Source organism: Pimephales promelas, chromosome 25 (genome assembly GCF_988280905.1).
Source record: "Pimephales promelas chromosome 25, fPimPro1.hap1.1, whole genome shotgun sequence".
In the NCBI taxonomy this organism is placed as follows: domain Eukaryota; kingdom Metazoa; phylum Chordata; class Actinopteri; order Cypriniformes; family Leuciscidae; genus Pimephales; species Pimephales promelas.
In genome coordinates, this window is record NC_142793.1 from 6,634,471 (window position 1) to 6,657,685 (window position 23,215).

The following is a 23,215-nucleotide window of genomic DNA, read 5'->3' on the forward strand; positions in this document are numbered from 1 at the left end:
TACATCGGTCCGTTCGCCATACAGAGGCAGATCAACCCCGTCACCTATCGACTCACTCTTCCCGCTCACTACCGCATCGCACCTACCTTCCATGTCTCCCTCCTCAAGCCCTATACTAATCCTCTCACTCCTTCCTCCCCAGGGTCTGGTGCTGCGGACGTGCCCCCTCCTCCTGTGGATCCGGAGGACGATAACATCTACCGAGTGCAAGAAATCCTCGACTCCCGGCGACGGGGCGGCCTTCTGGAATACCTCGTCGACTGGGAAGGATTTGGGGTGGAAGAGAGATGTTGGGTTCAGCGGGAGGACATTCTTGATCCCACCCTACTCCAGGACTTCCATTCGGCCCATCCAGGTCGTCCTGCACCCAGGGGCCGTGGCCGTCCCCGTCGTCGGTCCCGCCCGCCAGCTGGAGCTGGCCGTGGGCGGGGGGGTACTGTCACGGATCCATCTGCGTCAGCACCAGATACCTTCACTCCGCCTACTCGTTCCGGTTCCCCTGACTACTAATCATCACCACCTGTCGTCACCACCTGCCATCACTTATCCGGACTATCATCCACTCCATATATACTCACCTCATTCAGTCACTCACTGTCTGGTCTCGTCTTTACCACGATTACAGACTCCCTATCGCTATCTCACGTTCCTGATTCTACTTACCCGCATCGAATCTCCAGCCCGTCAGCCTCCCGTCTGTTCCTGTCCTTGGTCCCCGTCTGCTGCCAGTCCTCTCCAGTCTCCAGCTCCGCTGTTCCGGTCAGCTCTCCAACCTCCCGCTCCTGTTCAGATAAGGAAACCATCATCAGACTGTTTATAGCCCTCTCCAACTTCTACTACCACGCTACTTACCATTCAGTGACTGTTATTCAATAAACTCTGTTCATACTCACCCGTCTGTGCCATTCTGTTCTGTGACAATGATATACAGTATATGATAAATAGATATAATTTAGATTTTAAGAGAATTTATAATTATTGTAAAAACTGTATCACACAAACCTTGAGCAAACAGTGCAATGGTCCAGATGAAGATGCAGATGTTGTTCATAGTTGTAGTTTAGTCTTGTGTGATGATGAAGAGTGTGTGTGTTCTGCTCTCAGTCATGAAGTGTTAAACTCACAGCACTATAAACACTCTCAGAGCACTGAAGCATGTGCTGACAATGCAAAGAAGTGGGCAGGATTTACAACAGCTTGTGCTGACAACACACTCATATACACTAGAGTTACACAATCATGACTTTATTTAGTGTGTTTATTGTGACTCCTGAGACACTGAGGATGTGCAGATGAACGTCCATCTCTGTGTCCATATTCAGTCATGTGACCATCATCACTGCTACACTTCCACTAGATGAAGCGCCATCACTAAAGTAAGATCATGAATCATGAGTGTGTTCAGAAAGTATCAGGACTGATTGTGAATCTCTAATCAGAGTTCATGGTGTCACTCCATCTATCATGAAGCCTCATGTGTGTCTGAAATCATCAGATGGAGAAGAAACAGGCTGTTAAAGATGGACACATATTAGAGCTTGTTCACGTTTCATGAGATTCAGAACCAGTCCAGATACTTTTATAACACACCTTGAATATGAAAACATGCAAAACACAACTTTTAGATCTTCATTGTCACACTTTCTATTGACTTTGGCTCTAATATTCAATAAAGTCATTATTTGAACAGATTCTCACTGAAGATTGAAGTGTGAAGCTGCAGGTTTTTCCGTCAATCATGATGATTGATCTGCATATGAAGAACAGAAGCATCATTATGAGAAACTCATCATCCATGATCAAAGAGGTCAAAGGTCACCTCAGAGGTCACAGCTCATCCCATATATTTCTTTAAACAGTGTTATATCAGAAAGCATTTAGTCAAATCTGAATGAGTGAGTGTTGAGAAGAGCTGAGGATCTTCTAATATCAGTGTGTTGAAGTGTTGTTTCTCTCTCTCTGCTGGAGTGTGTGTTCACTCGAGTGGAATAGAGGTTTTTGTACGAGTGTTTCATTAGATTGGATCACTGTGGTGGACATTCGGTGGAGGAACTAAACTGGTGATCAGTAAGTCTGTCCATTTAATCACCTAATAATAAATACAATTTAGATTTCAGAAAGTGTTTTACAGTTGAAACAAGAACAACATTTATTAATAATAAATGGTTATTTTGATGATTAGATGTTGTGGTAAAACTTTACTTCAAGCCTTAATGTACGATACATTATAAAGGTTTTCATAATGTATGTTATAATGCAGTATATATTTTCTTAAATAATTGCAACCACATTTAAAATGTATTATAATACTTAAAATATCTTGTTACATCTGAAATTGGTTGTTTGTCATGAGTGTGAAAATGAATAGATAATATTATAATGTGTTAAAGTCTTGGTTACAATTACTGATGAGATCATACATGCATTATAATGAGTAAAACAATATTTAATTAATGCATTAAAAATACCTTTATAATGCAATATGTATAAAGGCTTTAATTAAAGTGTTACTGATATTTTTGTATAATTATTTAATCTAAAACAATGATATTATTATCAGAATAGCATTATTCCTTTAAAAAAAATCAATACAATTTTAAGCATATCTCTATACTGTGTCTCACTATGAGTTTATTCAGTTTATTAGGGCCCGAGCACTAACAGTGCGAGGACCCTATTGAAACTGTTAGGATAATGTCACAGGTCGGGATGGCCCCCCCTGTTACAGACCACCCCTATGGGCGTACCACCTCAAGGAGTTACCCAGAAACACCACGACCACAAACAAGGTATCAAATGTAAAAATATTTTATTGAATTAAAATTTCATAAACTAAAACTGGATGTTTCTTCTTCTTGGCTGCTAGGGGTCAGTATAGATCGGATGCTGTTCTGGAATTCACACGGCAGTTCCTCTTCAGACAGCCAGGGGTAAGTATAGAGCAGATGCTGTTCTGGAATTCACACGGCAGTTCCTCTTCAGACAGCCAGGGGTAAGTATAGAGCAGATACTGTTCTGGAATCCACACGGCGGTTCCTCTTCAGACAGCCAGGGGTAAGTATAGAGCAGATGCTGTTCTGGAATTCACACGGCAGTTCCTCTTCAGACAGCCAGGGGTAAGTATAGAGCAAATACTATTCTGGAATTCACACGGCAGTTCCTCTTCAGACAGCCAGGGGTAAGTATAGAGCAAATACTGTTCTGGAATTCACACGGCGGTTCCTCTTCGGACAGCCAGGGGTAAGTATAGAGCAGATACTGTTCTGGAATTCACACGGCAGTTCCTCTTCGGACAGCCAGGGGTAAGTAAAGAGCAGATGCTATTCTGGAATTCACACGGCAGTTCCTCTTCAGACAGCCAGGGGTAAGTATAGAGCAGATGCTGTTCTGGAATTCACACGGCAGTTCCTCTTCAGACAGCCAGGGGTAAGTATAGAGCAAATACTATTCTGGAATTCACACGGCAGTTCCTCTTCAGACAGCCAGGGGTAAGTATAGAGCAGATGCTGTTCTGGAATTCACACGGCAGTTCCTCTTCAGACAGCCAGGGGTAAGTATAGAGCAAATACTATTCTGGAATTCACACGGCAGTTCCTCTTCAGACAGCCAGGGGTAAGTAAAGAGCAAATACTATTCTGGAATTCACACGGCAGTTCCTCTTCAGACAGCCAGGGGTAAGGATAGAGCAGATACTGTTCTGGAATTCACACGGCAGTTCCTCTTCGGACAGCCAGGGGTAAGTAAAGAGCAGATGCTATTCTGGAATTCACACGGCAGTTCCTCTTCAGACAGCCAGGGGTAAGTATAGAGCAGATACTGTTCTGGATTTCACACGGCGGTTCCTCTTCAGACAGCCAGGGGTAAGTATAGAGCAGATGCTGTTCTGGAATTCACATGGCAGTTCCTCTTCAGACAGCCAGGGGTAAGTATAGAGCAAATACTATTCTGGAATTCACACGGCAGTTCCTCTTCGGACAGCCAGGGGTAAGTATAGAGCAGATACTGTTCTGGAAGTTGCTGACTTCAGCATGAGAGACTCGGTGGGCAGATTCAGGCTTTCAATATGAGAGGCGCACTGGAAAGATGCTGGTTCTTCTTTAGGACAGGGAAGTCAAACAGCAGTGCATAAACATTCCACAATTCATCTTTGAGTCAATAGTATATACGTACTCACAGCAGGTGGCTGGCTACAGCATGAGAGACTCGGTGGACAGATTCAGGCTTTCAATATGAGAGGCTCAATGGAAAGATGCTGGTTCTTATTTAGGACAGGGAAGTCAGACAGCAGTGCATAAACATTCCACAATTCATCTTTGAGTCAATAGTATATACGTACTCACAGCAGGTGGCTGGCTTCAGCATGAGAGACTCGGTGGACAGATTCAGGCTTTCAATATGAGAGGCTCAATGGAAAGATGCTGGTTCTTATTTAGGACAGGGAAGTCAGACAGCAGTGCATAAACATTTCACGACTCCTCTTCACACTGGATAGACCGGAGGCACACTCCTGCACAGTGCATACTCAACGCACACAGTAAGGGGTTAATTCTGGAATAAGACGGCTGGGGGCACGAACAGACACAACAATCCTCACCTCAGTGCAACCGTCAATCACTTCAAATAATCATATGTGATCACTCCACAATAGTCACTTCACACTAGGCACAGCAACTCACACCACTCGCAGTGAATAAGATCTCCACTCGTAATCCCAGCCAGCTCACTCCTCTCGTGCCAAATGGAAACAGCGTGTCCACACTGTATGGAGAGTATACTACGCACACATCACTGCCATAAAAAGGTTTCCACAAGATCAAACAGAAGACCTCAATCGGCAAATTCGCTGATCACTGATAACGGTATGAGACCAGAGTCAGATAATGAGGATCTCCAATAGCACTTAACTGTTACTGCTGTCTCTCCTTCTCTATCCGGGGTTAAACTGCTGTGTTCAGGCTCCTTCCCTGCCGTGGGTTCCTCTGTCCCCTGCCACACCCTGCTCTTCACTCAAACATCCGCTTTTATGATCCCCCTCGTGAACGCGATGATTCAATCTCCGCCCATCTCACAGCTGCCGCTCGTTTCTCCTTTGCGGAATCCAGCCGAACTGTTTTTCATGGGGCAACCGGCGGGGTGTTACATTAAATTAGCTCCCCATGGAAACAACACCGCGTTCATGGTTCCTCACTTTGTCACCTGGTGACATCCTCCCCCACCAGTCTGTTCTAGTCCCTAGAACCAATTCTCGAGACCCAGTCCCCATACCTCTCCGGGGGTTGTCCTCGGTTTTCCCGTTGAGATCGTCTCGGAGGGGAGGCAGGATCTACCCCCCTTGGCTCGATAGTTGGAGCTCTCGGAACAACTGCCCAGCCTACTAAGGGTGGCTGGGGTGCCACCGGATCGGAGGGAGCCTCCACCACAGGTTTTGGATAGTTCGGGCAGGGTCGGATTAGATTCCGATGTATGACCCGCTCTGGGCCAGACTTCCCCTCTGGACGAATGGTGTACACCGGCTGGTCGAGACGTTGCTGGCGTTGCACCACATAAGGCTGAGCCTCCCACCGGTCGCTCAGCTTGCCCTTTCCTTGGCGCCGATTGTCCCGCAGCAAAACTCTCTCCCCGGGCAACAGTGGGGCCTCTCGTGATGTCCGGTCATATAAACGCTTATTCTTAGCAGCAGCTGTGTTTATTCTCTTAGTGACCTCTTCGTATGCCGAATGAAGTCGCTGATGGTGCTTGCCGGCCCAATCAGTCAGGCTCATAACTTCCCCTGCCGCTGCCGTCCCAAGCAGCAAATCCGTGGGCAAGCGTACATGTCTCCCAAACATCAAGTACGTCGGTGCGTACCCAGTTGTACTGTGAACACTATTGTTATAAGCCTGAACCAGAGCGGGAAGATTATCCACCCAGTTACTCTGACGGTCCGTGTCCAGTGTTCCCAATAAGCCCAACAGGGTCTGGTTGAACCGCTCACATCCCCCGTTTCCCTGAGGGTGGTACGGCGTGGTGTGGGTCTTCTTACACCCATAGAGCTGGCACAGTTCCTGAATAACCTTTGATTCAAAGTTCGGCCCTTGATCCGAATGAAGGGTCTCTGGGCACCCAAACGGCTGGAATACTGTCCTCCACAAGGCATTTGCGGTGGTGACGGCAGTCTGGTCCAAAGTTGGAATGGCCCAAGCGTATTTTGTAAACAGGTCAGTTACCACCAGGATATTCTGAATACGGTCCGCCGGTCGACTCAGTGTCAGGTAGTCCATAGCCACGATGTGCAGAGGGGCTTTGGCTCGTATCGGGACCAGTGGGGCTCTCACCTCCTTCCTTGTTTTGAAGAGCGTGCAGCGTGGGCAGTCCCGGATGAATAAGTTGACGGACGCCTCCATCCCTGGCCAATGGAAATGCCTTCGCAGCAAAGATAGCGTCCTCTCTTGCCCTTGGTGTCCCAACTGAGTGTGGTAAGCTTGCAGAAGAGCCTGAACCTGGCCCTCCGGTGCAACCACCTGGCAGACTGCTTCGCCCCGCTCGGCATCTTGGATGGTCCGGCAGACCACCCCATCCCGCAGATAGAGCCTCTCCCACTGCCCCAAGAGTTTTCTCACCGCCCACGTCTGGGCCCGGCGTTCTGTCCTCTCCGGCTGCAGCCCCTGTGTCAACCAGGACCGTATTGCCAGCAGCCCAGCGTCTGCCGCCTGCCGTCCCTTCCACCGCTCGGGGTCCCAGCCCCAACTAACGGGGGCTTCCTCCGGCTGGAGGCCCGGTGCTTCCACAATTCCTACCATGAGTCCCTCATCACGCTCCTCCCTGGTCTCCATTGGGACGCTCCGGCCTTCGGCCCCTGGAAGTCTGGACATTACATCAGCATTAGTGTGCTCCCGTCCCGGCCGATACTGAAGTTCGTAATCATAATTAGCCAGTTGAGCTACCCAGCGCTGTTCGACTGCCCCCAATTTGGCTGTCCGCAAGTGGACTAGTGGGTTATTATCCGTTATCACCAGTACCTTCGCTCCCCATAGATAGTCTTTGAATTTCTCGCTCATTGCCCACTTCATAGCCAGCAATTCGATTTTAAATGAGCTGTAGTTGGAATCATTTCGCTCAGCAGGGTGAAGGCTTCGGCTTGCGTAGGCAATGACTCGTTCCACTCCCTGCTGCCGCTGGGCCAGCACTGCTCCTAAGCCGAGGTTACTAGCATCTGTATATAGAATAAACGGCTGGGTGAAGTCCGCATAGGCCAGAATGGGGGCCTGAAGCAGCTCCTGTTTGAGCCTCCGAAAGGCCACATCGCAGGCGGAGTCCCAAGCAACAGGAGGGGACCCGCGACCACGGGGACGGCCTGTACCCGCAAGGAGCTGATTTAATGGTCTAGCGATCTTAGAGAAACCCTTAATGTACCGCCGATAATACCCCACGAAACCTAAAAAGGACCTCACTTGTCGCACTGTCTTTGGTACACCCCACTCCTGTACAACGGACACTTTTTCTGGGTCCACCGAGACTCCAGAGGCACTTACACAGTGGCCCAGAAATTTCACTTCCTTACGAAATAGCTGGCATTTATCTGGTTGCAACTTCAGTCCGTACTTCTCCATAGCCTGAAACACTCGTTCCAAGTGCTGAAGATGGGATGCGAAGTCAGGAGAGTAAACAATGACATCATCTAGATATACCAACGTGGAATCTACTAACTGGCCCCCCAGACACCGTTGCATCAGCCTTTGGAAGGTAGCTGGAGCGTTGCAAGGGCCGAACGGCATCCGGTCCCACTCGAAGAGCCCGAAAGGGGTGGTGAATGCAGTCTTTTCTCGGTCTTCCTCCTCCACCTGTACCTGCCAATATCCACTGGCCAGATCTAAGGTGGAATACCACGCGGCTTGTGTCAGGCTGGTTAGTGAGTCCTCGATCCGCGGTAGTGGAAAGGCATCCTTCTTGGTGACTTGGTTCAGTCTGCGGTAATCCACGCAGAACCTCCAAGCTCCGGTCTTCTTTCGCACCAAGACGATCGGAGCCGCCCAAGGGCTACTGCTCTCCCGGATGACCCCTCTCTCCAGCATCCCCTTCAACAAGGTACGAACCTCGGAATAGAGGGTTGGTGGCACAGGCCGGTACCGCTCCCGGCTTGGTGCGGCATCACCCGTAGGGATCTGATGTTTCACGATGGCGGTGCGGCCATAATCCTCATCATGTGTAGAAAATACGTGTGTTTGCTCTATACTTAAGCTTTCAGAGAATAGGGTGACTTGGGATCCGGTGTCAACCAGGCACTGGACGTTAATGCCATTCACCTGGACCTCCACAAGGGGGCAATGCCCGACTAGCCGATCTCTAGGGGAAGAAGGTAAAGAAGGGTCACTTAAGGGGGTCCCGACCACTTGACCCACAGTGGCCGGTGACTCTAAAAACCCCCTTGTGAGCTGCGGCGAGTGCCACACTGGCGACGGTAATGTCCAGACTCTCCACAGTTATTGCAAATTGGGCGACCCTGGTCATCCCACTGGAACCTAGGCCCCGCAGGCCGGGATAGACGTCTCCCTCTATCTCGACTCCCGTCGGAGTAAGAACGCTCTCGAGGCAAGGGCAATGGACTTGGCCGGTCTCGACGGAACTCCTCCAAAATAGTCTTGGACAGCTCGGTCATTTGTTCCTGGACGTCCTTCATGAGTTCAGCCCGAAAGGTCTGCTTCCAATCGGATGGCCCAGCCGAGACTGAATCCCGGGCCCCACCGACAGCCATACAAACAGAGGGGTCCACCGCTTCCGCATGGTCCAGTTCCAAAGCCAGCGCCTCTCTCCGCAACTCCTCGAACGTCGATTCGGGATTTCGGCGGAGCTGTATCCGTAAACTCTGACGAATGGGGCCTTCCCTAAGTCCCAGGAGGAATTGATCGCGCAACAGGGTCTCTTCCCCTCCCAGACCATGGTCGCGCCTCCCCTTCAGCCTGGTATACTGTTCCCGTAGTTGCAGAGCATAGGCCCGTAGGGTTTGCCGGGGTCCTTGTTTACAATTAAAGAACTGAGTCCGGAGGACGGCTACAGGAGTAACATCGCCATACTGTCCAGTCAAGAAATCGAAGACCGCCTGTGCCGTAGCCCGAGTCCCTTCTGGCGCAGCCTGTACTTCCCTCCGGGCCTCCCCCTCAAGTGAATTTAGGACAAACTGCAATGTCTGGGAGGCACTTAGCCCCTGGAGCCCTGCCAGATATTCAACTTGGGCTTTCCACTCCGACAAGCTCAGCTCTGACCCTGATCCTCCATACCTTCGTGCCCATGGGGCTCCCATAAAAATGGGCGTGACTTGAGGCCGGAACGCTGGCAACTCTTCATCTGCCATCGGGTGTCTCTGGTCGCTCAACCCGAGGTGGTTATCCTGCCGACTACGCCAATTCTGTCACAGGTCGGGATGGCCCCCCCTGTTACAGACCACCCCTATGGGCGTACCACCTCAAGGAGTTACCCAGAAACACCACGACCACAAACAAGGTATCAAATGTAAAAATATTTTATTGAATTAAAATTTCATAAACTAAAACTGGATGTTTCTTCTTCTTGGCTGCTAGGGGTCAGTATAGATCGGATGCTGTTCTGGAATTCACACGGCAGTTCCTCTTCAGACAGCCAGGGGTAAGTATAGAGCAGATACTGTTCTGGAATTCACACGGCGGTTCCTCTTCAGACAGCCAGGGGTAAGTATAGAGCAGATGCTGTTCTGGAATTCACACGGCAGTTCCTCTTCAGACAGCCAGGGGTAAGTATAGAGCAGATACTGTTCTGGAATTCACACGGCGGTTCCTCTTCAGACAGCCAGGGGTAAGTATAGAGCAGATGCTGTTCTGGAATTCACACGGCAGTTCCTCTTCAGACAGCCAGGGGTAAGTATAGAGCAAATACTATTCTGGAATTCACACGGCAGTTCCTCTTCAGACAGCCAGGGGTAAGTATAGAGCAAATACTGTTCTGGAATTCACACGGCGGTTCCTCTTCGGACAGCCAGGGGTAAGTATAGAGCAGATACTGTTCTGGAATTCACACGGCAGTTCCTCTTCGGACAGCCAGGGGTAAGTAAAGAGCAGATGCTATTCTGGAATTCACACGGCAGTTCCTCTTCAGACAGCCAGGGGTAAGTATAGAGCAGATGCTGTTCTGGAATTCACACGGCAGTTCCTCTTCAGACAGCCAGGGGTAAGTATAGAGCAAATACTATTCTGGAATTCACACGGCAGTTCCTCTTCAGACAGCCAGGGGTAAGTATAGAGCAGATGCTGTTCTGGAATTCACACGGCAGTTCCTCTTCAGACAGCCAGGGGTAAGTATAGAGCAAATACTATTCTGGAATTCACACGGCAGTTCCTCTTCAGACAGCCAGGGGTAAGTAAAGAGCAAATACTATTCTGGAATTCACACGGCAGTTCCTCTTCAGACAGCCAGGGGTAAGGATAGAGCAGATACTGTTCTGGAATTCACACGGCAGTTCCTCTTCGGACAGCCAGGGGTAAGTAAAGAGCAGATGCTATTCTGGAATTCACACGGCAGTTCCTCTTCAGACAGCCAGGGGTAAGTATAGAGCAGATACTGTTCTGGATTTCACACGGCGGATCCTCTTCAGACAGCCAGGGGTAAGTATAGAGCAGATGCTGTTCTGGAATTCACATGGCAGTTCCTCTTCAGACAGCCAGGGGTAAGTATAGAGCAAATACTATTCTGGAATTCACACGGCAGTTCCTCTTCGGACAGCCAGGGGTAAGTATAGAGCAGATACTGTTCTGGAATCCACACGGCGGTTCCTCTTCAGACAGCCAGGGGTAAGTATAGAGCAGATGCTGTTCTGGAATTCACACGGCAGTTCCTCTTCGGACAGCCAGGGGTAAGTATAGAGCAGATACTGTTCTGGAATTCACACGGCAGTTCCTCTTCGGACAGCCAGGGGTAAGTATAGAGCAGATACTGTTCTGGAATTCACACGGCAGTTCCTCTTCGGACAGCCAGGGGTAAGTATAGAGCAGATACTGTTCTGGAAGTTGCTGACTTCAGCATGAGAGACTCGGTGGGCAGATTCAGGCTTTCAATATGAGAGGCGCACTGGAAAGATGCTGGTTCTTCTTTAGGACAGGGAAGTCAAACAGCAGTGCATAAACATTCCACAATTCATCTTTGAGTCAATAGTATATACGTACTCACAGCAGGTGGCTGGCTACAGCATGAGAGACTCGGTGGACAGATTCAGGCTTTCAATATGAGAGGCTCAATGGAAAGATGCTGGTTCTTATTTAGGACAGGGAAGTCAGACAGCAGTGCATAAACATTCCACAATTCATCTTTGAGTCAATAGTATATACGTACTCACAGCAGGTGGCTGGCTTCAGCATGAGAGACTCGGTGGACAGATTCAGGCTTTCAATATGAGAGGCTCAATGGAAAGATGCTGGTTCTTATTTAGGACAGGGAAGTCAGACAGCAGTGCATAAACATTTCACGACTCCTCTTCACACTGGATAGACCGGAGGCACACTCCTGCACAGTGCATACTCAACGCACACAGTAAGGGGTTAATTCTGGAATAAGACGGCTGGGGGCACGAACAGACACAACAATCCTCACCTCAGTGCAACCGTCAATCACTTCAAATAATCATATGTGATCACTCCACAATAGTCACTTCACACTAGGCACAGCAACTCACACCACTCGCAGTGAATAAGATCTCCACTCGTAATCCCAGCCAGCTCACTCCTCTCGTGCCAAATGGAAACAGCGTGTCCACACTGTATGGAGAGTATACTACGCACACATCACTGCCATAAAAAGGTTTCCACAAGATCAAACAGAAGACCTCAATCGGCAAATTCGCTGATCACTGATAACGGTATGAGACCAGAGTCAGATAATGAGGATCTCCAATAGCACTTAACTGTTACTGCTGTCTCTCCTTCTCTATCCGGGGTTAAACTGCTGTGTTCAGGCTCCTTCCCTGCCGTGGGTTCCTCTGTCCCCTGCCACACCCTGCTCTTCACTCAAACATCCGCTTTTATGATCCCCCTCGTGAACGCGATGATTCAATCTCCGCCCATCTCACAGCTGCCGCTCGTTTCTCCTTTGCGGAATCCAGCCGAACTGTTTCATGGGGCAACCGGCGGGGTGTCACATTAAATTAGCTCCCCATGGAAACAACACCGCGTTCATGGTTCCTCACTTTGTCACCTGGTGACAATAATTTTTAGGGCCCGAGCACTAACAGTGCGAGGACCCTATTGAAACTGTTAGGATTATTTTATTTTATTTTTTTAGGGCCCGAGCACTAACAGTGCGAGAACCCTATTGAAACTGTTAGGATTATTAGGGCCCGAGCACTAACAGTGCGAGGACCCTATTGAAACTGTTAGGGTTATTTTTTTTTATTTTTTTTTAGGGCCCGAGCACTAACAGTGCGAGGACCCTATTGAAACTGTTAGGGTTATTTTTTTTTTTTTTTTTTTTCTTTTTTCTGCAAAGTAAGTGCCATTTTCGGGGCCGCAACATGCTCAAAAACTCACCAAATTTGGCACGCATGTCAGGACTGGTGAAAAATTTCGTATTTTGTGGGTTTCGCAGATGGGCGGGGCAAAATGGCTCGCTAGCGCCACCTAGAAAATTGGAAAAAATTAGCCCCTCTTCCACGTTCAACCTACATGCACGAAATTTGGTGGAGACGTGTATCATATCAAGATGCACAAAAAACCCTCAAGAACCCATACCCTAAACTCGACAGGAGGTCCGCCATTTTGAATTTGGCGGCCATTTTTGGACGATTTACAGACTCCGTACTTTAACGAACTCCTCCTAGGGATTTAGTCGGATCGACTTAAAATTTCTGCTGTGCCTTCTAAAGGCATTGACGATGTAAAGTTGTGCTATCTGCGCGTTTTCGTCGATGGGCGTGTCCGTGGCGTCGAAGATTCGCCATGAAACAGGAAGTTGTACTAACTTGGCTGTAAATGCCCAGATCTGCACGAAATTTTACACATTTGACAAGAGTCCCGCCGTGAACAAATCTACATGCCGACATTCACCCACAGTCATAGCGCCACCTGCTGGCAACAGGAAGTGACCTTTAACGAAGCAGCCCCCGCCGCTTGTTTGACCGACATGTACGAAATTTCTGTGGTACATCTACCATGACCAGACGCACAAAAAAGCCTCAAGAACCCATACCCTAAACTCGACAGGAAGTCCGCCATTTTGAATTCGGCGACCGATTTGGGACGATTTACACACTCCGTACTTTAACGAACTCCTCCTAGGGATTTAGTCGGATCAACTTCAAATTTCTGCTGTACCTTCTAAAGGCATTGACGATGTAAAGTTGTGCTATCTGCGCGTTTTCGTCGATGGGCGTGTCCGTGGCGTCGATGATTCACCATGAAACAGGAAGTTGTAGTAACTTGGCTGTAAATGCCCAGATCTACACGAAATTTTACACATTGGACAAGAGTCCCATCCTGAACAAATCTACATGCCGACATTCACCCACATTCATAGCGCCACCTAGTGGCAAGAGGAAGTGACATTTAACGAAGCAGCCCCCGTCGCATGTTTGACCGACATGTACGAAATTTCTGTGGTACATCTACCATGTCCAGACGCACAGAAAAGTCTCTTGGAGCGATGCCCTAAACTCAACAGGAAGTCAGCCATTTCTAATTTTACCGCCATTTTTGGATGATTTACTCATTACGTACTTTAACTAACTCCTCCTAGGGATTTAGTCGGATCGCCTTCAAATTTCTGCTGTGCCTTCTAAAGGCATTGACGATGAAAAGTTGTGCTATCTACGCGTTTTTGTCGATGGGCGTGTCCGTGGCGTCGATGATTCGCCATGAAACCGGAAGTTGTAGTAACTTGGCTGTAAATGCCCAGATCTGCACGAAATTTAACACATTTGACAAGAGTCCCGCCCTGATCAAATCTACATGCCGACATTCACCCACAGTCATAGCGCCACCTGCTGGCAACAGGAAGTGGCCTTTAACGAAGCAGTGTGGCAAATGCACAGCCGCACTGGCTGAGCTGCAGAAAATGAAACGCGGCCGCCTCACACCCCGACGTGCTACAGGTGCGAGGGCCCGCCCATCGCTGCTTGCAGCTTTAATTTTATTTTATTTTTTTAGGGCCCGAGCACTAACAGTGCGAGGACCCTATTGAAACGGTTAGGATTATTAGGGCCCGAGCACTAAAAGTGCGAGGACCCTATTGAAACTGTTAGGATTATTTTTAGGGCCCGAGCACTAACAGTGCGAGGACCCTATTGAAACTGTTAGGATTATTATTTTTTTTTTTTCTTTCTTTTTTCTGCAAAGTAAGTGCCATTTTCGGGGCCGCAACATGCTCAAAAACTCACCAAATTTGGCACGCATGTCAGGACTGGTGAAAAATTTCGTATTTTGTGGGTTTCGCGGATGGGCGGGGCAAAATGGCACGCTAGCGCCACCTAGAAAATTGGAAAAAATTAGCCCCTCGTCCACGTTCAACCTACATGCACGAAATTTGGTGGGGTCGTGTATCATATCAAGACGCACAAAAAAGCCTCAAGAACCCATACCCTAAACTCGACAGGAGGTCCGCCATTTTGAATTTGGCGGCCATTTTTGGACGATTTACAGACTCCGTACTTTAACGAACTCCTCCTAGGGATTTAGTCGGATCGACTTAAAATTTCTGCTGTGCCTTCTAAAGGCATTGACAATGTAAAGTTGTGCTATCTGCGCGTTTTCGTCGATGGGCGTGTCCGTGGCGTCGAAGATTCGCCATGAAACAGGAAGTTGTAGTAACTTGGCTGTAAATGCCCAGATCTGCACGAAATTTTACACATTTGACAAGAGTCCCGCCCTGAACAAATCTACATGCCGACATTCACCCACAGTCATAGCGCCACCTGCTGGCAACAGGAAGTGACCTTTAACGAAGCAGCCCCCGCCGCTTGTTTGACCGACATGTACGAAATTTCTGTGGTACATCTACCATGACCAGACGCACAAAAAAGCCTCAAGAACCCATACCCCAAACTCGACAGGAAGTCCGCCATTTTGAATTTGGCGACCGATTTGGGACGATTTACACACTCCGTACTTTAACGAACTCCTCCTAGGGATTTAGTCGGATCAACTTCAAATTTCTGCTGTACCTTCTAAAGGCATTGACGACGTAAAGTTGTGCTATCTGCGCGTTTTCGTCGATGGGCGTGTCCGTGGCGTCGATGATTCGCCATGAAACAGGAAATTGTAGTAACTTGGCTGTAAATGCCCAGATCTGCACCAAATTTTACACATTTGACAAGAGTCCCGCCCTGAACAAATCTACATGCCGACATTCACCCACAGTCATAGCGCCACCTGCTGGCAACAGGAAGTGACCTTTAACGAAGCAGCCCCGGCCGCATGTTTGACCGACCTGTACGAAATTTCTGTGGTACATCTACCATGTCCAGACGCACAGAAAAGTCTCTTGGAGCGATTCCCTAAACTCGACAGGAAGTCCGCCATTGCTAATTTTACCGCCAGTTTTGGATGATTTACTCATTACGTACTTTAACTAACTCCTCCTAGGGATTTAGTCTGATCGATTTCACATTTCTGCTGTGCCTTCTAAAGGCATTGACGATGTAAAGTTGTGCTATCTGTGCGTTTTCGTCCATGGGCGTGTCCGTGGCGTCGATGATTCGCCATGAAACAGGAAGTTGTTGTAACTTGGCTGTAAATGCCCAGATCTGCACGAAATTTTACATATTTGACAAGAGTCCCGTCCTGAACAAATCTACATGCCGACTTTCACCCACAGTCATAGCGCCACCTGCTGGCAACAGGAAGTGACCTTTAATGAAGCAGCGTAGCAAATTCACAGCCACAACAGCTGAGCTGCAAAATATGCAAAGTGGCCACCTCACACCCCGACGCGCTACAGGTGCGAGGGCCCGCCCATCGCTGCTTGCAGCTTTAATTTTTTTTTTTTTTTCTTTTTTCTTTTTTCTGCAAAGTAAGTGCCATTTTCGGGGCCGCAACATGCTCAAAAACTCACCAAATTTGGCACACATGTCAGGACTGGTGAAAAATTTCGTATTTTGTGGGTTTCGCGGATGGGCGGGGCAAAATGGCAGGCTAGCGCCACCTAGAAAATTGGAAAAAATTAGCCCCTCGTCCACGTTCAACCTACATGCACGAAATTTGGTGGGGACGTGTATCATGTCAAGACGCACAAAAAAGCCTCAAGAACCCATACCCTAAACTCGACAGGAGGTCCGCCATTTTGAATTTGGCGGCCATTTTTGGACGATTTACAGACTCCGTACTTTAACGAACTCCTCCTAGGGATTTAGTCGGATCGACTTAAAATTTCTGCCGTGCCTTCTAAAGGCATTGACGATGTAAAGTTGTGCTATCTGCGCGTTTTCGTCGATGGGCGTGTCCGTGGCGTCGAAGATTCGCCATGAAACAGGAAGTTGTAGTAACTTGGCTGTAAATGCCCAGATCTGCACGAAATTTTACACATTTGACAAGAGTCCCGCCCTGAACAAATCTACATGCCGACATTCACCCACAGTCATAGCGCCACCTGCTGGCGACAGGAAGTGACCTTTAACGAAGTAGCCCCCGCCGCTTGTTTGACCGACATGTACGAAATTTCTGTGGTACATCTACCATGACCAGACGCACAAAAAAGCCTCAAGAACCCATACCCTAAACTCGACAAGAAGTCCGCCATTTTGAATTTGGCGACCGATTTGGGACGATTTACACACTCCGTACTTTAACGAACTCCTCCTAGGGATTTAGTCGGATCAACTTCAAATTTCTGCTGTACCTTCTAAAGGCATTGATGATGTAAAGTTGTGCTATCTGCGCGTTTTCGTCAATGGGCGTGTCCGTGGCGTCGATGATTCGCCATGAAACAGGAAGTTGTAGTAACTTGGCTGTAAATGCCCAGATCTGCACGAAATTTTACACATTTGACAAGAGTCCCGCCCTGAACAAATCTACATGCCGACATTCACCCACAGTCATAGCGCCACCTGCTGGCGACAGGAAGTGACCTTTAACGAAGCAGCCCCCGCCGCTTGTTTGACCGACATGTACGAAATTTCTGTGGTACATCTACCATGACCAGACGCACAAAAAAGCCTCAAGAACCCATAACCTAAACTCGACAGGAAGTCCGCCATTTTGAATTTGGCGACCGATTTGGGACGATTTACACACTCCGTACTTTAACAAACTCCTCCTAGGGCTTTAGTTGGTTCGACATCACATTTCTGCTGTGCCTTCTAAAGACCTCCGTGAAGTTGGCACCCCATAAAACGAAATAATCTCCAAAACTATGCCAATGGTTTGTGCTGTATTTGTGCTGATTTGTGCCGTAAAAACGAACATTTGTGCTGGTTTGGAGTTTGAGATATTGATGATTATTTTTTTGGTTGTGTTACGTCACTCTCCACCCCATATCGTTCAAATCGCTCCAAACCAGTGTCATTCGTTTGTGCTCTGTTTGTGCTGGTTTGTGCCGTTAAAACAAACATTGTATCCATTTTCCTTTCGCAGATATAGCAAATTTAATTCGGGAGCTGTGACGTCATTCTCCACCCCATTTCTTCTGAATCGCACACAAAATGTGTCTTTCGTTTGTGCTTGGTTTGTGCTGATTTGTGCCGTTAAAATTAACATGGTATCTATATCCCCTCCTTTAGAAATATCAAATATAATTCGGGGCAGTGACGTCACTCTCCACCCCACCTCGTCTAAATCGCACCAAACCGGTGTCGTTTGTTTGTGCTCGATTTGTGCCGGTTTGTGCCATTGAAAGAAACATTGCAACTACGATCCCCTCTTAAACATATTTAAAAAAAAAACTTTTTAAGCAGTTACATAACTCTCCACCCCATTTGTTCTAAATCGTTGCAAAACTGTGACGTTTGTTTGTGCTCAATTTGTGCCGGTTTGTGCCGTTACGATGAACATTGTGTATTTTTCCCCTCCTTAGAAATAAAACATTGGATTCGGGACAGTGACGTCACTCTCCACCCCACCTCGTCTAAATCGCCCCAAAACGGTGCCTTTTGTTTGTGCTCGATTTGTGCTGTTTTGTGCCGTAGAAAGAACCATAATAAATTATACAATTCTTCAGACATCCCAAAATCTTTGGAGGAGTACTGATGAGTGACGTCACGAAAGCAAGCCGCGCTCTCCATCTCGTCTACAAACCTGTCTGGTGCGTTTGTGCTCGCACAGGGCCGCGGCTGCTGTCATTGTTCCTTTCTTCCTCTTTAGATACGGAGACTTCGTCAAGCTCAAGATAAAAAAAAAAAACGGTATGTGATTGAGTGACCCGAATCACTTAAAAATGCACGTGTGTCAGTTTTTTTAAAACTTTGTAATAATAATCTCCTTTGTTAGCCTATTATGTTTTTTTTATTCAAATCGAGCATTATTTATCAGATGAAAGTTTAGGCTAGTTTTATACGTGTAGGCTATTATCTTGGCCATATCTAGGCCTCGGCCTATATTGAATATGATAAAATTATCAGAGAATTGTATTCTCTGAAGGAGAACGTGAACCAAAGACATGTGAGCAGTGTTTCTGTTTGTTTAAAATGTTTTTAAAGCAACTAATCGAAGGGCTGTTACTTGTTAGTTTGCTGTTCTTAGCTGGTTTAACATCTTCCCAGTCATTTCACCGCACTAAACAAAGAAAGACGAGATTGTATTCATTGTGTGGGTGAAGAGTATTCATTTAATACCAGCAAACCACCTGGTTAAAGTTTCTCATTCTCATTCTCTCTCAGCTGAGCAGACAACATATCCAAACTGGTTTCCTTTTAAATGCAAAGATGAATGTAAAAATAACAGAGCGGTTTCTGTGAAGAATTTACAAATATTTTTTTAATGAACCATAAAATAAGAGAACTACAAAACTGTTTTCAAGAGAAGTGTTAAAATGAATAGATCTGGGTACAAATAACAGAACAGAACATTTACTAAAGAAATATATAACTTCTGTTCAAGAAATCATGGAACTGTTAAAACAGGAATAATGTGAATATAGATAATGTAGATTAAATAGAAAAACAATATAGACCATTCTCTTATTGATTATGAACTAATTTCTGCAGAGACCAGTCCAAGAAATTGTCCATTTATCAATGGTTTTAGTCCTCCTTTGTGAACAACATCACATGGGGTTGTATTTTGGTTTTTGCTGAGACTGTTTTTACATGGTCACACAGGTCATCATATTTCTCCCAGGCAAAAGAGTTTCTCCTACAGTAAGCCACGTAATGTCCAAGAGATTTCCTGGTTGGTCCTGGAATGAATGCAACAACCCCTCGCAAAGTGAACCGCTGATTGTCTAGCTCCATGTCGACAGGGATTTCAGACAGTGGATGGTTAGTATCACTTGTTTCAATGCACAGTAGTTGTCCAGGTATGCATCTGTGTGTGACAGAGCCATTGCAGAGGAATTTCATTGATTGATCATCATTAATTTTCCAGCTATCTGGACACTCTTGGGGGGATTTCAGTGGCTTCAGACACTTGGACCTGTTGAGATGTAGCCCATCTTCCAGTGCTGCTTGGAGGCTTTTCAGTCCACCAGTTTGTAGAATATCTACATTGACTGGTAGGAGATAGATGGTTCTTGAAGATTTGGTATTTCGGCTGCAGTATGGAGAAGAGCACTCAGCTGTAAGTGTTGCACTTGGCATTTGCTTCATTGTTGATTCAATTATGTTAGCAACATTGCAATCCGCATTGACCTGCCTCACACCTGATTTTAGATGAACACACTGAAATGTATCCAACAGCATTTTTGCCCTCTTTGCGTAAGCATCTTTTCCAACTCCTTTTGTGACTATGGTCTTTACCAAATCAAACATTTCAGATTTTGAGTGCTCTTTGTCGAGATAATGACAGAATGATCCGCTGTCACAGAATGCCGAGCAAAGGCACTGGCAAAAGGAATCAAAGGCACAGGTATTATTTACACTTACAAGCATTTTGTCTACCATGATGGGCTTATTAGCCTGGTAGTTCCCATTTTTCAAGACATGAATTCTTGTATTTTTTCTTTTCAGGTTTATGTCTGCATGCAACCACTCAGAGCAAGGGGTCAGGTAGGACAGTCGCTTTTTTGGAGGAACACCGAGACCTTTCCAGTTTTCAACAGGGTCTTCCTCCACTAATTGTTGCCTAACTTCTGTGTCCTGCTCACTGTGGGCACTTTTTGTCTTCTGATTCTTTGTCTCAATGTGCTCTGTGTTCACCGGTGCAGATGAAATCCTCATGTTTCCCTCAAGAAACTCAAGGTGGCGTATGACAAAACGGTCAAGTCGGATGGGGAGGCTTTCATGTTTGAAAAGGCCATGTTTTATGTTTTTAAATTCAGCCTCAACATTTGCAGAGCTTGCTGTGTTGTGTACGCTTTTGAAGTGTGGAACCATCACAGCTGTCCAAAGGGGTAGGTAGCATGCCATTCTTATCATATTTGGGACAAGCTCTGGAAGGAAATGAAGATTGTCTCTGTCACCATGATGTGCGGCAATCATCTTACTTTCTTCACAGATTTCTGTAACCCATGTTTTCAGATCTGTGGGGAGTGTCTCCTCGACTCCCGTCACCTCTGTTGAATGATCATCTTCAGTGACACATGGCAAGACTCCCTCTGCAAATCGTCTCTTTAATTGTGCTTTGCATGTTTCCGAGGCAACAGGTAAACCTTTGTCATCGTTTCCTTCTGATTCACTGAAGGCAACAACTGCAATGGAATGAATGAGCTCTCTTGCATCTTCCAGTGTATCAGACTGTAAAAGTTGTGCCATGGCTCGTAGATAGAATTCTCTAACTCTGTTTCCTCTTTGTCTTAGGCATTCCCACCGGCTAATGAGCTTGATGCAGTGTGCAACATCTACTCTGATGAAGCAAGGTGGTAGCTTTGAGTCTTCGGGTTTCCTTGCCAGCACTCCAAAGCACTGATTGATGTATGTTTTCAGGTCTGGGTAAGGAGTGAAGGCTTTAACCAGTGCTCCAAGCAAAGCCAAGGAGAAATCACAGACCGCCTCTTTGGGCACAGCAGCACCTGCTCGTTGCCATTCCGTGAGCCAGTTGGCAATAGAATTGATGGTGTGGCTCTCTGATAGCATTTGCACTACTGGAATATGATCTCCCTGTGAACACAAAACTCCTTGATACAGGAAGACATGTCCAGAATTGCCACAGGGTCTTCTCAGTCTTTTCACAACTGTACCTGTTGCATCAAAACTCACAAATGAGCCAGAGTACTTGGATTTCATTTGATACACTTGCATCTGAGATGGGGTCCAATAATGGCAAAAAAACCTGTCAAGGCCTATGTCATGAATGCTTCCGTTGTGGGGTACACTGTATTTTAGTAGATGCAATGACATGATTGGGTCTTTGTCTCCAAGTTCTTTGTCACCCATCTCTTGTTTGGCTTTTCTTAATGTTGCCAGATTTGGCAGGTGGCTAGGCTCTGGGTCACCAACATCCATCATTTTGTAAGCCTCAGCTGCTCGCCATACATGTGCTGGTTTTCGGCCTTCCCAGAGTTCTTTAGAGACACGTGTTCTCAGATCCCCTGATAACTTCCGTTTTGCTTTGCCAGTATGGAGACTTTCATCAACATTACGGATTATGCATTGAAGCACAACTGGTTCATTGTCCACTGGCATGTTCTCTGCTGTTATAGACAATTGTGCGTCACACTCGGTGCAGTTCCCAATTATGTCTATGTAGTGAGATGCATTATTTGGATACATTTTTGCCCTTCTGAATCTAAGAGTGCATGAGGTCTTGATATTTTTCCATATCTCTTCATACAAGACGTGTGTCCATGCACCACGTTTCAGGATGGTGTATTCTCTTTTGTCATTGTAATCAACCTTTTCAGGCCAGATTTCCACCCATCTCTGATGAGAGAGACTGATCTCAAATGTAATGTCGTAGCATTGACTTTTGTCTGCCTTTGACACTGCTGAATGAAAATCTGCTGAGCTTTCTTGTGAGTTGTCACTGTTTGGACCTTGATCTTGGGTATCTGTGTCGATTTTGCTTAGCTCAAGGATTTGCCATATATTGTGCCTATTTGTCTTCACAATAGTATAAAGGTTCTTTGGTGAAACTTTGTTATTTAGTTGTTTGCTTAAATCTGCCCACACCTTTTCTGTGGGAACTGCTATGTTTGTTCCTGTAATAATCTGTTCCTTTGCAGCACTGATGACTTTGATGATGTCATCACGTCCACAGGCTGGTTTCCTAGGCATCTGATCAAAACAGGAATTATGTTTAATGTAGTTTTTAATAAAGTAGTTGGGCCAAATTAACTACCTCGTGTGTGTGTGTGTGTATATATATATATATATATATATATATATATATTACTGTGGTTTGAATAAGCATGTAACCTGTTGGTAACAAGTATGTATGTGTATATATGTATATATATATATATATATATATATGAAGAGTTCAGATGCAAAAGCCTCTAAGTGCCATTTGAAATGTTCTCCTAGAATGATCATTTTTATCAAGATTGTATATTTAAGTTCTGTAATTTAACTTAAATGACAATTAATAGGCAATCTTCATTGCAATTTAAGTGAAATTACTGAACTTAAATATACAGGCTTGATAAAAATGATCATTCTAGAAGAAAAGTTCAAATGGCACATAGAGGCTTTTGCATCTGAACTCTTCATATATATATATATATATATATATAGGGAGTGACTTAGTCGCCATTCACTTAAACTGTATCTTTTTTTTCAAAAATCAGTTCAAGTTAATGATGGCTGAAATAAAAACATATGGGCTATGCAATTTATATGTATATAGTCCAATTGTTCTGAGGTCATTCAATTAGATTTACCTTAGAACATCTTGTCATCCATCCTATATTGGTCGTGTTTGGATATTGCAACTTTTTTTATAACTAGAGAATCCATCATTCGGTGGCTTTAAAGAACATACAGAATTTTCAATGTTTCAGTAAAAATCTCATCTCAAAGTCATTGTTTTCTGTTACTCTTTAAATCCAATCACATGGATCACCTAGTCAATGAGTTCAGAAAAAGATTTACTTATAATCCTTTGGTGAATTAAATCAACTAAATCATTACAAAAGAGCATGAAAAGACAACACATTCTCCAGTTATATGAAAAGTAGCTGATAACTGAATAACTGAACT

General features: G+C 46.1%; 2 protein-coding genes and 1 long non-coding RNA gene across 5 annotated transcripts; 1 reads left to right on the forward strand and 2 right to left on the reverse strand.

The window, feature by feature from the left end:
- Positions 1–5,225: 5,225 nt before the first annotated feature.
- On the reverse strand, positions 5,226–5,828 carry LOC148964990 (uncharacterized). The gene has a single exon (XM_089127696.1). The coding sequence runs from the start codon at positions 5,826–5,828 to the stop codon at positions 5,226–5,228; it is 603 nt and encodes a 200-aa protein (XP_088983822.1).
- A 2,564-nt stretch (positions 5,829–8,392) lies between these two features.
- LOC148964991 (uncharacterized) lies at positions 8,393–9,328 on the reverse strand. Its single transcript, XM_089128022.1, has one exon. It carries the CDS (start codon positions 9,326–9,328, stop codon positions 8,393–8,395), a length of 936 nt encoding a protein of 311 aa, XP_088984148.1.
- Positions 9,329–17,297: 7,969 nt separating this feature from the next.
- Positions 17,298–22,454, forward strand: LOC148964992 (uncharacterized). Of its 3 annotated transcripts, XR_016150716.1 has the most exons (8): positions 17,298–18,325; positions 19,241–19,399; positions 19,506–19,697; positions 19,894–19,985; positions 20,087–20,125; positions 20,284–20,469; positions 20,597–20,721; positions 20,876–22,454. It is a non-coding gene; the product is annotated as an uncharacterized LOC148964992 (long non-coding RNA). The 3 variants fall into 3 exon arrangements; XR_016150717.1 differs by lacking the exon at positions 17,298–18,325 and having other exon boundaries at positions 18,573–19,399; positions 20,574–20,721; XR_016150715.1 differs by lacking the exon at positions 17,298–18,325 and having other exon boundaries at positions 18,573–19,399; positions 20,876–22,453.
- The last annotated feature ends 761 nt before the right edge of the window (positions 22,455–23,215 follow it).

Coding starts and splice junctions, on each gene's coding strand:
- LOC148964990 (XM_089127696.1), bottom strand. CDS start 5,828: ATGTTTGGGAGACATGTACGCTTGCCCACGGATTTGCTGCTTGGGACG.
- LOC148964991 (XM_089128022.1), bottom strand. CDS start 9,328: ATGGCAGATGAAGAGTTGCCAGCGTTCCGGCCTCAAGTCACGCCCATT.